General features: G+C 35.2%; 1 protein-coding gene across 1 annotated transcript; it reads right to left on the reverse strand.

Annotated features, from left to right (window-relative positions):
* Positions 1-10,322: 10,322 nt before the first annotated feature.
* On the reverse strand, positions 10,323-13,732 carry LOC104597369 (uncharacterized). Its single transcript, XM_010258840.2, has 5 exons — positions 13,546-13,732; positions 13,214-13,406; positions 12,220-12,587; positions 11,741-11,807; positions 10,323-10,656 (listed from the first exon to the last, which is right to left on the reverse strand). Exons 1-5 carry the CDS (start codon positions 13,665-13,667, stop codon positions 10,612-10,614), a joined length of 795 nt encoding a protein of 264 aa, XP_010257142.1. The 5' UTR covers positions 13,668-13,732; the 3' UTR covers positions 10,323-10,611.
* Positions 13,733-15,821: the final 2,089 nt, after the last annotated feature.

Below are 15,821 nucleotides of genomic sequence, written 5' to 3' on the forward strand. Positions count from 1 at the left end.
TGGCTTCTTGTGATTTAAAAACGGGACAAAATACAGGGAAGAAAACGTACCACCTTAATTTAGGATTGCGGTGAAGAATGGAAAAGAGTGAAAAAAGGTAGAACATGAGGCTGAGGACCTTGGTTCATCTGGCTCAATCCCTTCCTTGGTGTCTCAGACCGTCCTGGTACATTGATCTAGTTATCTCAGCATAGTTAACCCAATTTATCTGGCTCACCTAGATTGGTCTAGTTTTTGTCGGACTGCAAACAGATTGCATTGAATTGAATATACCTAGGTCCAAATTTGATTCATTAATATTTGAATTTAATCTTTGTCATCAGATTTATATTGAACTTGGATTATATTTGGATATTGTATTCATCATCATCCATGCCTTATGCCAGCTATATGAAATTGGGCACATGAATCCTCTTTCACCGATTCATTCTATTTAAAACCATATCCACTGTTAAATAATTATTGTTTAAATCATTTCTTACTACTTTCACCCATGTCCTTTTTGGTCTACCCCTAACTCTTCTAACCCCTTCTACTTGTAACAAATCACTTCTTCTAACGGAGATTGTTGGTGGTCTTTTATGCAGTTTTGTGTATTGTATTATGATAAAAATTAAGTAAAAATAATGAGAATATTGGATGACCTGAAAATGAATTTTATGAATCTTGAACCTCTGAATTTTTAGTATAGACGGAATATTCAAACCAACTTTACCATTAGCCAATATGCATCTAATTTTGATAGATACAAGCATTAATACTATATAAAGCCAATATTTGCCTTAGGTTCCAAATAGATTAGGTATATGTTTGGCATCGATGTTGCAGATACAACATCATTTTTTGAGAAAATGATGCCTTTTTTTGTTTGGAAAAGTTGTTGTCAGGTAGGATGTTTCTTGGAGCAACAACAACACTTTTTGTTTGGTATCAGTGCTCCATATCTGTTTTTCAGCACTGGTACTCATTATAGGAAGTCCACGTCACTGTCACATCATGTCTTTATTGACAGCAATGAGCTCCAATTTGAGAAAATGTCAAATTCGACATTGCTCCAAACTATGCCTTCTCGATTTCCAAGGCATGGTTTGGAGCACTGCTTTTTATGGAAAAACGGTTCCAAACATATTGATGTTTCTTAGAGTACCGTTTTTTTTTTACGTAATGCTGATGCGTCACCGTTTTTTGGAACAACATCAATGCCAAACAAATGCTATAAAAGTCATATTTCATATATGATAATATTTAATTGCACACGTGTATAATATGTACTCTTTATGTCAGTAAATATAAGTGTTCACATATATTTTCATTTTCAGATTAGATCATTTCACGTTGTGGTAGATCATTATTAAAAAAGAGTTCATAATTTAAAGAGAATAAAGATGAAAAATACTTATAATAATAGCATTCAATGTTATATTTATGTTGATGGCAAAATTGTTATCTATCACACACATTCACGTGGAGGTCTGATCAATATAATAATAAATGAGGTGGTACTTAATGTACATTCTCTTGAAGATATCTGTACTATTATAAAATGTACAAATGAGAGGTGTGAAATTTTTATTAACTATAATGCCCACATATGTCTTAAGCAAAAATAAATAAATAAATAATGCCCATATATGTTATTTAGTCAATCTCTAATTAAGAAGGTTGAAAATGTAATTTCAATTAATGCTTTTCATCTCATTTAATGTCTTCTCATTAACTCCTATATTTAAGATATTAACTCTCATTCTCTCTTATTTAGTCACATATTTATGTTAATTTTTCACAAATAAATGCTACTAATTAGATCTATGTCCAATACTTTTAAAAGTATATATTTTAAAACTTACTCAAAACAAATTCATTCTTTATCCAAGTAATGGCTAAGCAATTCAACTATCCAAATCAAATTTGCCAACCCATGAAATCATACTTAGATAATAAATTTTCTAAATAGAAATAAATATAGAAAATTACAAAAATGTAGAAAAAATACACATTTATTATATTTTTTATTCATCAAATTAAAAAAAAAACAACTGTAATAAACAAGAATTATTTTTATTGATGATGAAAATGAAATACATAATCTAAAACTAACAAAAAATGAAATTATTTTCTAATTTGGCAGAGATCAATAGTTCAACTTTTGGGTCAAATCCATCAACCTTGAATGTTATAATTAAATAATAAAATTAATAAAATATAAAAAACAAACAAAAATAAAAAATACATAATTTACAAAAAAAAAACATTTGGGCACATGTATAATATTATATATTTAACATATTGAACAAAAAAGTGTAAATAACAATATTATTTTTACACACAGAAATATAAAAATTATATAAAAATTGAACACATCAATAACTCCATATTTACACTACTATTAAAAATATTAATAAAATTGTGGAACTTCCTTTTTACTAAAATATCCACTTTTTGAATTTAATCACTATTTAATTGTGAGGTTGAAAATGTAGTTTGAACTACAATTTTAACCTCATTCAACTCCCCCTATTTAAATCTTACATTTTTTTATAAATAAACAAAAAATTATACACTAAGAAGATAAAACATGACAAAAAGAAGAGTTCAGCCAAATAGGTAGGCCTACCAATGATACCCAAAACTTTGTAGTCCAATATAAGGTGCTTACATAATCAGATTTAGATTTTGTAGTCTACATCTAATTAATAATAAAAACAAAAAATACATAAATTTTATAAAAAAGTTTGTATACATTATTCCTATCATTATCATCACCTAAAATTGTCACATACAAAACACGTACGTACTTACTAGTATTGGAAACAAGTTAATTGGGTGAATTAGAGGGACTCCTTATATTTAGGGTTTTGAAACTTTTAGTTCCTTAATACTATACTATTTTTTTAACACTTAGCCCCAAATAACGTAGAACACCTTGATGATGTAAATGGTAAACAAACAAGAAATCATTTCGTGCTTTAGATAAATTGAAATTAACTTTGATATCACTTGGATAATTGAGATTAATCCTAGGAGACCACTTTAATAGCTTAGATCCATTGACTTGATTTGATAGCTCATTTAGATGAAACAAAAATTAGTTGAAATTTCAATAAATGATTTGGATAACTGATATTAATTAACTAATATTAAGAGACCACTGTAATGGTAAAGATCTTTGGCTTACTTTGTTGTACATCACTTTATTTGACATATATTTTTTAGAAATTTTGATGCTATACTCAAATGGCCAAGACGAATTAAAATCTTGGTAACCATTTTGATAACTTAGATTTTTTTATTGATTTGATGTATTGTTTAAAGAAGCCATATTTATTGAAAATATGGCATATCACTTGCATGGGCCTTTGATGCCCTAGACCTTTGGATTGTGTACATCATTTGGATGGGCAGGATTTGAGAAAAACTTGGCACATCATTTTGATGCGTGGTTGTAATTGGTTGGTTAACCTAGGATGCTATTTGTATGAGCCAGATTTTAATTTGGTGTTATTTGGTACACCACTTTATGTGGTTAACATTTTTTTCAACAAAAAATGATAATTTACTTGAATTGTCAAGATCAATTGAAATCATGGTGCATTTCTTGGATGGGCAAGATTAATTCTTTGCTCTTAGGCATGGTTTTTAAAACCAACGCGGTGATCGAGCCGATTAGGGGTTCAGTTATTGGGTTGAGCGGTCTAACTGTTCGAATCAATGCTCAGCCCGTTCTGACAAAAAAATAAAAGAAAAATTAAAAAAATAAAAATAAATAAATAAACGGTCAGAACGGTTCGAACGATTAATTGCTCGATTCCGTGGTTTGTTGACAAAAACAACGGTCTTGAGGGGAAATCCAGTTTTTGGGGAAAATGGAACCGGTCACTTGACTGATTCCCGATTTTTCCGGTCTGGTCCGATTTTGAAAACCATGCTCTTAGGGGACCATTTTGATAGCCTAGTTTTTTTGTGTCCATTTGGGGCATTTTCTGGATGTCCCAAATTAGCTGAATCTTAATACATCATTTGGATGGTTAAGATTACGACACTGCTTTTAAGAGACCACCCTGATGGCCTAGATCCATGTAGGGTTGCAACTTGGGCCAGGTTAGCATGAACCAAAATTGGAATGGCAACAGGGTAGGGATCATATTCTCAGTCCTCAACCCCAATCCCCATTGGGGATAAAAATTGTCTTCCACCCTCGACCCCTGATGGGGATGGGTTCCCCACAGGGACCTAAATCCCCAAATTTTTTTTAGTTGACAGTTTTTTTTTGAAAAATAAATTTACTTAAAATAAATATAAATTTTAAAATATAAAAAATATTTTAAATATATTTATATATATAATAGTAATAGTAATTGAATCAATTTTTTGGCTATGTATCAATTTTTCGTGCTAAGTACCTCGTCATTTGGTCTGCTTCCAAGTGGCTGATGACTCAGAGGCTGAAGTGGAGAACTTTTGCTGGATGAGGACCTAGATGCCGGGTTGACCAGGCCGAGCTGGGGGCAGGTTAGGTGCCAAACTGACGGGGCCGAGCTGCATATTAGGTGATGAGCTGACCAGAGGGCCGAGTTGTCTATTAGGTGCCGAGCTGACCAGAGTGCAGAGTTGCCTATTAGGTGCTGAGCTGACCAGAGTGTTGAGCTGCCTATTAGGTGCCGAGCTGACTAGAGGGCCAAGCTGCCAATTAGGTGTCGAGCTGACCAGAGTACCAAGCTGCCTATCAGGTGTCGAGCTGACCAGAGTGCCAAGCTGCCTATTAGGTGCCGAATTGACCGGTGGCGAGCTGGATTGATTGTTGAGCTTCGTAATTCTTTAGAGACCTGCAAAGAATCAATGTCAGAGGACCCGGGATGGCTAATCCGGCGAGGTCGCTCCGATGATTAAGTCAGTACTCTCATAGTAGACTACGAGCTAAAAAACATAAAAGTATGAGAGCTAGAATATGCTTACTTGCCCCCCTCATGTCATTGGGGTTGGTGCCTTTATATAGGCATTGTTTGGCGTGGGCTTCACGCACCATATCCGAGATTTCCGAGAGGTCGCCTAAGTGGTCCGAGATTCCCAGAGGCAACCACCATGCACGTTGACCACCCTCCGGATCGTTCGATACGTGGGCCAACTTCCAAGGATCGTGGGAGTGTTGGGATATGCATGCCGAATTTGTCAGCGAGCACGTCTCGCAGGTCGCCAGGTCGGCGCCTGTGCCAGGCCACCAGTTCGGCGCCTGTGCAAGGTCGCCAGGTTGGCGCCTGTGCTAGGCTGCCAGTTCGGCGCCTGTGCTAGGCCGCCAGTTCGGTGCCTGTGCCAAGTCGCCAAATAGGACACCATCATCTTGGCTAAGGCAAGTTGTTGCCTAAATGGTTTCGAATGTCACCTAGTTGTTCCGAGATGCCACATGTCACAATGTCATTGGAGGGCCAAATCCGCCCTCATCAGTAATAATATCATATTCACACACACACACACACACACATATATATATATAATCGGGGTAGAGAAGGGACCTCATTCCCCATCCCCATCCTTGCCCCGTCAAAGCAATCCCCACCCCTAACCCCATTGGGTCGGAGAAGTCAGATACCCATCGGGGATGGGGAAAATTGACCTCCCTAAACTCAAACCTAACCTAGCCCAAAAAAAATAGGGTTGGGTTAGGTTGAAGTTTGGGTTAGGGTTAGGGTTAAAAGGTATGAACCTGACTTTATTTTAGGTTAGGTTAGGGTTGAAGACTTGGCCAACCCCAACTTAACTTCATATTTTCATATATAATTACTATATAAATATATTTATACCTATAAGTGCTTGTGTATGTGTATTGCCTATCAATACATGTATGTATATGCAACTATGCATCCATAAATTTGATATTAGTTGAATGTTAGTGTATCATTTGGATGGATTTGATATTAGTTGAATGTTAGTGTATCATTTGGATGGTTGAGACTGAGGTGGCGTTTGATAAATATGAAATCTGAAGTGTGAAAAGCTAAAAAAAATATTAAAGGTATTTGAAATCTGAAAAGAGGTATAGATGCTTTCCTACTTTTTAGAGGCTTTGAATAGATATGGTTGTTTGTGTTGGATCAAACCTTTAACATATGAAATTTCCTGATTTTACTATTTAACCCCTAGAATAGACTATTTGGTAATTTTGAGTTCAATTTGTACTATTTCATATAAAATAATTTATCAAATTCAAAATAATATTTAATAATTAATAATTAATAAAAATATGAAGCTTGGCACCTCTCAAATTCTGAGGAGGACTATGCTTGGTCTATCTCAAACAACCATGATAAAAAAATGCAACTTTATCTATCTTAAACAAATCAAAATAAATATACACAAATCAAACAACCATGATAAACATATCAAAATGCAGTTTTGTCTATCTCAAACAAATCAAACAACTATAAATAGATCAAAATATTTAAATATAAACAAATCAAAATAAATCAAAAATATGAACTGGGTTTCCTTTGAACAGACGTTTGAAGAAGAAGAAGAAGATACTTTCGTCGCTTGTTAATCGTTGGCTAGGCATCTAGAGTGAGGATGCTACTTTAACCCCTAGAAAATGAAGAATACAGTGTGAAATCAGATGTGTGACAACGAGGAAGCAAAAAGGAGAGAAGAAAGAGTTGCGGCCATGAAAACATACCTGGAACAATCTTTAGACGAGCAACAATGATCTTCTTTCCCGTTCGAGAGAGGCAACACAAATGAGCTAGGTTTTTAGGTTTGGGGTTAAACAGGGGCAAAATTGTGTCATTTCAAAATTACTGGGAGTATTTTCGACTTTGTGCTAGCTCTGAAACATGTCTAAACGCATTAAGAGCCAAGCCACGAGCTTTCAATTTCAAATTTGAAAGCAAAATTCAGACCAATTTTCAAAAGCAACACCAAACAGGTCTGGTGTGTCTGAAAAGCAAGTTTTTCAGACACCAGACCTCTGAAAAACGTTATCAAACGCCACGTAAGGCAGTGATTTTAAGAGACCATTTTGATGGGCTAGATCCTTGGGTTGATTCAATGCACCATATGCATTGCTTTTATTTTGAGAATTTGATTAATTTGATACATTGTTTACCATACTACTTCTATAGCGCTTACATAGTAAATCAGTTACATTTTCAACTTTGTTTGTTTGTTTGAACTTGCCAACTGAACCACCATTGGTTGGTTGACTAATTTGAAACATGAGTTTATGATCTAGATCTTTAGTCAAAAAAGATTATGATTAAAATTATGTTTTTAAATAATGGGTTTGATCGACCATGATGCCGAAAAGACACATAATACCGGGAAAACTTATAATCAATCAACCAACGTCAAAATGATGGTAACCAGGTAAGGGGATTTTCATCAAAATTCACGAGAGAATTTGATTGATCAATTCCCTTCCTATATCATGTCTTCTCGGCTTCATAGATTTCTTTTCTTAAATAATATTAAATAAAAGTAAATGAGTAAATAGAAAGACATTCTAAGATTTAAAAAATTATCTGACAATATAAATGACTAGCACATGGGTTTATAAATTGCATGGTGATGGATGGAAGATGTTATTTGTCCTTGATATAAAAGTACAATGAACTGAACATTGCAAAAAGTTGCACAGGGAACTAAGTCCATTTACCATAATAATTATAGTGTAGTTGTCCTTGAAAATCAGGATGCAACTATTGACTCTTTAACAGGGGCGGAGTCAGTAAATTGTTATAAGGGGGCCAAAACATAAATGAAGTATGGATGGGTTGATAGGGGGCCAACCATTGAGATGGAGAGTGGAAAGAGAGGAAAATTTACAGGGAAAGCTGTTTCTCATTGGAGAGTTTATGAATCATAGGGGGGGGGGCATGGCTCCCCTGGCTCTGCCCCTGCTCTTTAAGGAATGTCCATAATTTTCCTTAGATTTCTAATTAGGCCCCGTTGGCTTTTCGGTAAGTTATATATTCGGGTAAATGCACTTACCTAGGCAAGTGTTTTACAGGAAAGACTTACCCAGGTAAGTGCATTTATCCATTTTCTTTTATTTCCCATGTAAAATAAGGCGATGGTCATTTTAGTCAAAAAAATCCATTATTACAAGAGACAATTTTGTCCTATTCAAGTGTTGACAACTTTCCCTCAAGGTGGAAAAGTTATTTACCTACCTAAGAGATGGGTATCACTTACCTAGGAAAATAAACTTTCCCTAGTCTCCACATAATTCTGAACAAAGAACATGGGATTCTTTGTCAATGGGAATTTGATTCCCATTGACCAACATTCCCTCCTCTCAAAATCTAGAAAAAGAACGCCCTCTTAATTCCTTGGGCTCTTTTGGAAAGCCTTACATTTGCCTCTTCTCTTGGAATTTCTAGTGCTGTAAGAGATTCCTATCCTACCTTCAAGATGACTCAGTTACATTTGTTTGGGATGCCCATAGACTTGCTAAACATGCTCTGTCTTGTTTTTCATCTCACTTGGTTTGTAATGACTTCTTTACAATCTGGTGTAACTGAGAAATTGTTGAATGGATCTGCCTTCGAGCATTTTCTAAAATAAAAATTAGATGCATGGTTGCCTTGACATTCAATATCACACACTTGAATCAATAAACCATTTGAGTAAAAAAGGAATAGGAAAAAAGAAAGGAAAAAGAGCAAACCATTTAGGCATTACTCTTTTTCTATTACTAAACTTTCTAAGAAAAATGACAAAAATAATGGATTCATATCATAGACATTACTGGTACAAAATGGTTCAATTAATTATAATAACCCAAAACCCACCTTTTTTAGTCTTAGTGTGGCCCAATGCTGAACCAATTAATATCTACGTTCACAATTTGAAATCCTTTTATGGATACATGAATCAAGTCGTCTTTTATATACAAGAGTGGCCTATAACCCAATAGCTTAAGTTTTTGGGTTGTTTGTGGTGTCCCTCTCTTGTGTATAAGCCTTATACATGTACATGTATGATTCCCTGATTTTGACGATTCCCCTTTATTCACAACAGAAACAAATAAGATATGATATTAGGCTAAACACAATCTTCCCCAACCCGTGTATTATTAAAAAGCATATAAACTTTATGTATTAGATATTAAATACGGATTTTAGGGTGAATACAGATTGGAAGATTGAGAGACAAACAGAATCTACTGGCCCCATATCAATCCCTACAACCAATATAACCCTGAGCATTGCGTTCTCGACCAAATTTGGATTCAAATTACACCAATATTTCGAATCAGGTGGTTAGCATTCTGCTATCCTCTGCTTTTTCTAAACTTTTATAATGGTCTCTCTCTATCTGATCCATATTCAGACCAGGACTGAAGATCTTGCCCCATCCAAAACATAAGAGCCAAGGTCCTTGGGAAAAAAGACGGGCCAAACTGGTGTAAGTAACCAACGTTTTAAAAAAAGACTCGGAAATAGAATCATTCTGGCCACCAATTTTTATGTCGACAGTCCGATTGTTCGATTTGAATGGATGGTTCATTCGGTTTGAACAAATAGCTTATTTTGACCACTGTTTTCAAAACCGGATTAGATTGGATGGTCGGACTGGAAAAACCGGGAAGCGGTCACCTAATCGGTTCCGTTTTCCTTCAAAACCGATTTTTCCCCCAAAACCATTGATTTTGGTTTTGACCATTTTCCAATTTTTTTATTTTTTTTTTGTCAGAACGAGCCGGCCGTTCGGGTCGAACGGTCAGACCATTTGAATCGGTAACCGGACCTCTGACCAGTTCGGTCACCGGTTGGTTTTTAAAAACCTTGGTTCTGACAAAAAAATTAAAAATAAAAAACGATTAAAACCATTGAACAGATCGACAGTTTGATCACCTAGATCAACAAATTATTGACTTTTTCAACGGTTTTTGACCAAAACCTGAATCTGAAATAAAATAGAACCGATTGTATGAACGATTCCCAGGCCAAACGGTCCGAGTGTCCGAATCAACGGCGATTCAAAAACCTTAGGTGTAACCCAAGCCCTAACCGTTCATATGCATGCAGCTGAATCTAGTATGAAGATTAGATCTCAACCAATAAATTTATAAAGAGGACAGAGCCCAGTTGTTTTCATGGTTATCTTCGCGGCTAATGGTTCCAGCTAATCAGGATTTGCAATGGACTATGGAGCCGTCCCATCTGATTCTGAAAGGATAGATATATCCATTGAGTCTCTCCCTCTCTCAAGTCTCCTACATTATTTAAGTACTACGATGATTTTTTTTTTTATGGCAAGTACTACAATAATAAAATGCATATAAAAAACAGTTCATATGTGAAAAGCATCAAGATTTCTTTTTCTTTTTTTTTTTCTATTTGAAAGAAGATTTCTATTATTGATTTATTGAGCATCCATATCTTCCTCCTATTACATATTGTTGCTGGTAAATGGTAAAGATCTTCAGACTACAAGAACATCATATGACTCTACACTTGCGTATCCGAGGGGTCTGCCTTTCTCTATTAAAGAGAGAAACTCTCGTCAAATCAATTAACAATTGGCCCATTGTGTTAGTCAGGTTTGTTACCTATGACCCCTTATTCTATTACCTTTCTTGAGTAGGCCCCAAAACTTTCAACTTACGTGAAGACTCGGTCAATCCGAGTCTACATCGCTCCTGGATACTGCTGCATCTGCCACCTGTGAAAATTTCATGTTCATCAATCATCAGAACATATATTAAAGGAATTTTTTTCAAAATAATCGTTTAGGCCGTGTTTGGTTGGAAGGAAAAAGGTAAAAAAAAGAAGGAAAAGGTAGTTGTGAATCTTTGTCATGCAGATACGACTAAAGTCTTCTATTCAACTATCTTTGAATTCAACAGACCAAATGGCTGTTATCAACTTTCAGCATAAAGTTTTGACACCACGGACTCGATGGTGGCGACATATACTGATCAGGAGTGCAAGGGTTGGATCTGATTGAGGGGTCAACTTAGGCCTAACCCTAAGGCTGTGTTTGGTTGTAGTACAATTTTATTTGCACTAGTACAACTGCATGGGAGTGTAAATGAAAAAAATATATAATATTTGGTTTAATTTTTATTTTGGATTTTACTTTATTTTGTTTTAGGTCTTATTTTACTTCATCTGTACTACAACTAAACAAAGTAAGGTAAAATTCAAAACAAAAATAAATCAAAATTTACACCCAAAACATTTACACTGCCATAATTTTGCATCAGTACAAATAAATTTGCACTGCTACCAAACACAGCCTAAGATGCAAATCTTGGGCTTGAATCTGGCCTGGATGATTTGAGGTGAAGTCCAAATTTATCAATCCAGGCCAATCGGAACATAACCCAAGACAATTTGAACTGGGATTGGACTCGGGTTGGATTGGGTTGGGCTTGGTTAAACCTAAAGAGGTTGTTTAGCTATAAAAGAATTTATGAACATATTTTTGAAGTCATTCATAATCTAATTTAGAAGCAGAATAAACTTAAAATATGTATAACTTTCATTAATAAATACATCTATCTATTTGTTTAAACAGACTTAGGTTAGATCAGCCAAGTTGAATTTGGCTCAGACTACGCCTCAACCAAACCAACCTGTTTAGATCAAGGCCCAAGCCCAGCCCAAAGCCCAAAGTATCATACCAGCCCGTGCAGAAGCCCGGATAGGCCAATTGGGGCCTCCCCAAGTTGCAGTGCTAATACTGATTGATCAAATTACGTAAATACCCTTCTTGAAGAATAAATTAGACGTGATAACATTACCGTGTAGATGTATGGGTCCGTACGACCACCTGCACCTGATCGCTTAATTTCTTCCAGCTTTACCAACCTGCATGCCAGATGATCGTCGACATCATGAGAAGATGTACGATATGGATTATTGGATTAACAACAAAAGAGATAACATCACTGTCCGATTTTGATCTAACGGTGATGACATTATTCACAGATCATGGCCAAAGAATTGGACCGACCCCTGTTGTACCTTATTGGGATAGGTTACCGTCTGTCACGCACAAGGCATACCGCATAATAAGTCACCATCGCCAACCATGAACTATTATCGTGATCATAACTTCTTAGGATCAGTGCGCATTACGCTCCGATGGCGCACTTTAGAAGTTAGAACACTCGACGACAAGCGTGCATGCCGCAAACCACACGCCACATGCAACGTGTCAAGTTCTAAAGACTAGAGTAGAGTGATCGAGCAGGACGAGAGAGAGAGAGAGAGGGCTCACATTCTAAGAGCTTTACTGGTATCAGGGCTGTCTCCGAGCGCTTGGCGAATCCGAACCTCAGAAGCGCAACCAACAGAAAGAAACTTCATGATGGCCTCCGCTCGGCGCCGGAGGCAACCCGAACTGATTTTCTGTCTTCTACGCTCTTCACCACGTTCCTGAATCAGTGATAACTTCTTCCCAAGTCTTATTAGACGGTGGTTTGGTAGGGCTGAAGCTACGCTGCTGGATGCACTCGAGAGAGACGAAACCTCTGTAACTTCTGACACAGTTGCTGGAGCTAGAATTACAGGTTTTTCCCATACGCCGGAGATCATTTTTTTGCTGTCGGTCTTCTTGTAGTTCTTCGAACGTCGTCTTCTCACGGCCTGCGCAGGATCAGATCAGAAAACTACTCTAGAACTCTAGATGAATCTGTTGAGCGTGAGATCCCAGAATATTGAACTGTTTGATAGGTTTGGACTATTAGAAGAAGCTTAAAATGATATACAGAGATACGAAGTAGTTAAACAGATTATTTAATAATTAAATTTACGTAAAACTCTTTATAAATCATCTGAAGGACGCTCAGAATTAGTTAAAATAGCAAACCATTCCGAAATATTAGATCGGTATATAGAGCAATCGGAATTCAAATCAAGCAGAGAAGAACTGATCCTACGGAATTACTCGGAAAGATTTCAAAGCAGGCATAAACCAGAACAATAAGTAGGTGAAATGAAGGTAGGGAGGATTCGAAACTTGAAAGACCATCCTACTAACCGAAATCCATAACTGGTTTATATATGAAAAATGTATTCAGATCTGCAGATTACGATTCGCTTCAAGTAATTTAAATTCAAAAAGCACGTCGATCTGAAGCGGAAAGAATGAAACTAACTAAATTATAAGGTTCAAAGTCGAAGATCGGATCTTAAACTCCAAGCAGTTACGGACAGATAATACAAAATTAAGCCTAAACGAAACAAGTGAGCCATGAAACGGATCTGATCACCTTGAGCTTGATTTCATGACACCGAGCTGCAGCTGCGAGAACTCTAAGCGGAAACTGTTCATTTCTTTCAGAAGATCCTTCATTCGTGAGAGATGAAGAGCACGACTTCGAATTCGAACCGCTTGGAGACGATTCCTCCTTGCCATCTGAACTGATGGTATAGTTGTTTGAGTAGGACTCATTGGAGAGGCACCTAAAGAGAAGATAAAAGTAAAACAGTGGAACAGATGATAAGCTTAATCAGGACGCGGAGGAGACGGAAGAAGAAGAAGAAGAAAGCGAGATGAGAAATTCATAAAAATCATAGGAGGAATTCCAGTGGAGTGAATTACCTTGAAGAGTAATTTGAAGACAGAGAGGAAGAGTTGTTGGAGGAGGAGGAGGAGGAGGAGGAGGAGAGAAGGAGGAGAGCAGTTGCAGCCTTACGTTCGCGCAGGCATGGAAATGCTCCCATGTTTCGGACAAGCGAACGTAGAATCTCTCTCTCTCGCGCGCGCGCGCGGGAATGGCGGGCAGATCGAAATCGATTTTTTGAATTTTTTTCCGTTTTTCGAAGCGCGGTTGATCCTTTTTATAGTTTTACGCCAGTAATTCGGTAAATACCCAACAGGCCAAAACACCCTTCAGTTGGACCGTTCCATTTTTATCAAATCAAAGTCCAGCTTGCAGCTTCCCTCCCGATCCCGGCCAAGGATTCCGGGTCAGAGAACCAACCGATCCAGGTCTTGTAAATGGCAAGGGCCTAAGGCTGGAAAATCCTGCATGGACCGGGTCAGTGAACCGGCCGATGGCTAGAATGGGCCTCAAAACCAAGGCAATGTTAGATGCGAATTCCCATCTTACGGTCTCTTTTATCTGATGTCATATATGTGGTTTAACGGAAAAACCAAGAAACGAGCAACAACTACGTTGTGTTTGAAACTTTTGGGTTGATTAATACAAATGGGTGCGAGATATATATTGTTACATCACATGTGGGAGTTATTTCATATATACTCAATGTTTAGAGAATTGGATCAGATATAGATATAGAATAATAGAATAATAGAATAATAGAATCGGAAAAAGAAAAAGTTTATGGGTCAGAGATTCAATCATGGTGAAACTTGATGTTGAATCATGATAACGTGGAATATATATATATATATATACTATAATTCAAATAAATACTATATATTAAATATTTAACAAATAGTATTATATTTGCATATGGTTCAAGTCTCTTAATTCATATTTTAATACATGTGTATTAAAATAATAAATAGAGTAAAAATGAACAAATGAATGCAAATAAAAAAAATGGATCCATGGTAATAAGATTATATATATGAATAAGAGGTTTTGAGTTCAAGTGTTATTATCAACATTTTGATTAAACCAACCGTTCAGACAGTTTTGGCCAATTTTTTATGAATTATGGTTTTTAGTGTATAGCCAATCCAATCCAATCTTCTATTTCAATGCATTTTTTAGATATGCCTGTTTCAATCATAAATAGTTTCAAATAACAATTCTATGCCAACTATTATTAAATCTATATTATATATAAAAGTGTAGATGTAGTGTGAAACTTTTTTTGGACTAAAATTATCCTTCATTTCTTTATTTTAAAAAGGGTAAAAGTCATTTTATTATAGCTTTAATGCTAGTTTTAATGGCTACTATAATGACCTTATTTGTGTATTTAATTCATCTCTAATTGTAAGAGTTGAAAATGTAACTTCAATTATTACTTTTCACCTCATTTAATCCCCTCTCATTAAGTCTTATAGGTAAGGTATTAAATCTCATTTTTTCTTATTAAATCCTATATTTTAAGTTATTTTTCACTAATAAATGCTATTAATTAGATCTATGTCAATATTTTTAATATAAACCCAAATATGTTAAAACTGACTCAAAAACAAAACCATTCATTATTCAAGTGGTGGCTAAGAAATTCAACCATCCAAATCAAATTGGTTAACTTATGAAATCATAGTTAGATAATAATTTTTTTTTAAATATAAATAAATATAGAAAATTACAAAAAAATTAGACACATTAATGATATTTTTTTTCAATCAAATTAAAAAAGGGTAAATCTCTTAAACTATCCCTACTGTTAACGAAATTGACAAGTTGTACCTTTACTATTTAGATATTGTCTTGCAGTACCCTTAAGTTTTCTAACAATTGACTAGCTCTATCTCTGCCGTTAATATTCGTTAATGTTCCATCGAAATTCATACACACATGACACCACGTGATGTATAAATTTTCTTCAAAACCCAACTTTCCCTTTAATAATAAACAAGAATTATTTTTATTCATAATGAAAATGAAATTCATAATTTAGAACTAACGAAAAATGAAATATAAAAATTAATAATAAATAGTTCAACTTTTGGGTTAAATGTGTTAACCTTTAATGTCCTAAATAAATAATAAAAATTAATAAAATATAAAAATACATAAATTTTGTAAAAAAACATTCTAACACATGTATAATATCATGTATTTATCATATTAAACAAAAAGTAAATGTGACATATTAGAATTTTTTTATACACAAAAATACAAAAAAGATTATAGAAAATTTTGAACACATATAAAATTTTATATTTAC

Source organism: Nelumbo nucifera, chromosome 7 (genome assembly GCF_055504915.1).
Source record: "Nelumbo nucifera cultivar China Antique chromosome 7, China Antique-T2T, whole genome shotgun sequence".
NCBI classification, from domain to species: Eukaryota; Viridiplantae; Streptophyta; class Magnoliopsida; order Proteales; family Nelumbonaceae; genus Nelumbo; species Nelumbo nucifera.

Excerpts from the sequence above, each read along its gene's own strand:
- LOC104597369 (XM_010258840.2), bottom strand. The coding sequence starts at position 13,667 with ATGGGAGCATTTCCATGCCTGCGCGAACGTAAGGCTGCAACTGCTCTC. Across the intron at positions 13,407-13,545 it reads TCTTCAAATTACTCTTCAAG|GTGCCTCTCCAATGAGTCCT; the intron begins GTAATTCACTCC and ends TCTTCTCTTTAG. Across the intron at positions 12,588-13,213 it reads GTCATGAAATCAAGCTCAAG|GCCGTGAGAAGACGACGTTC; the intron begins GTGATCAGATCC and ends GATCCTGCGCAG.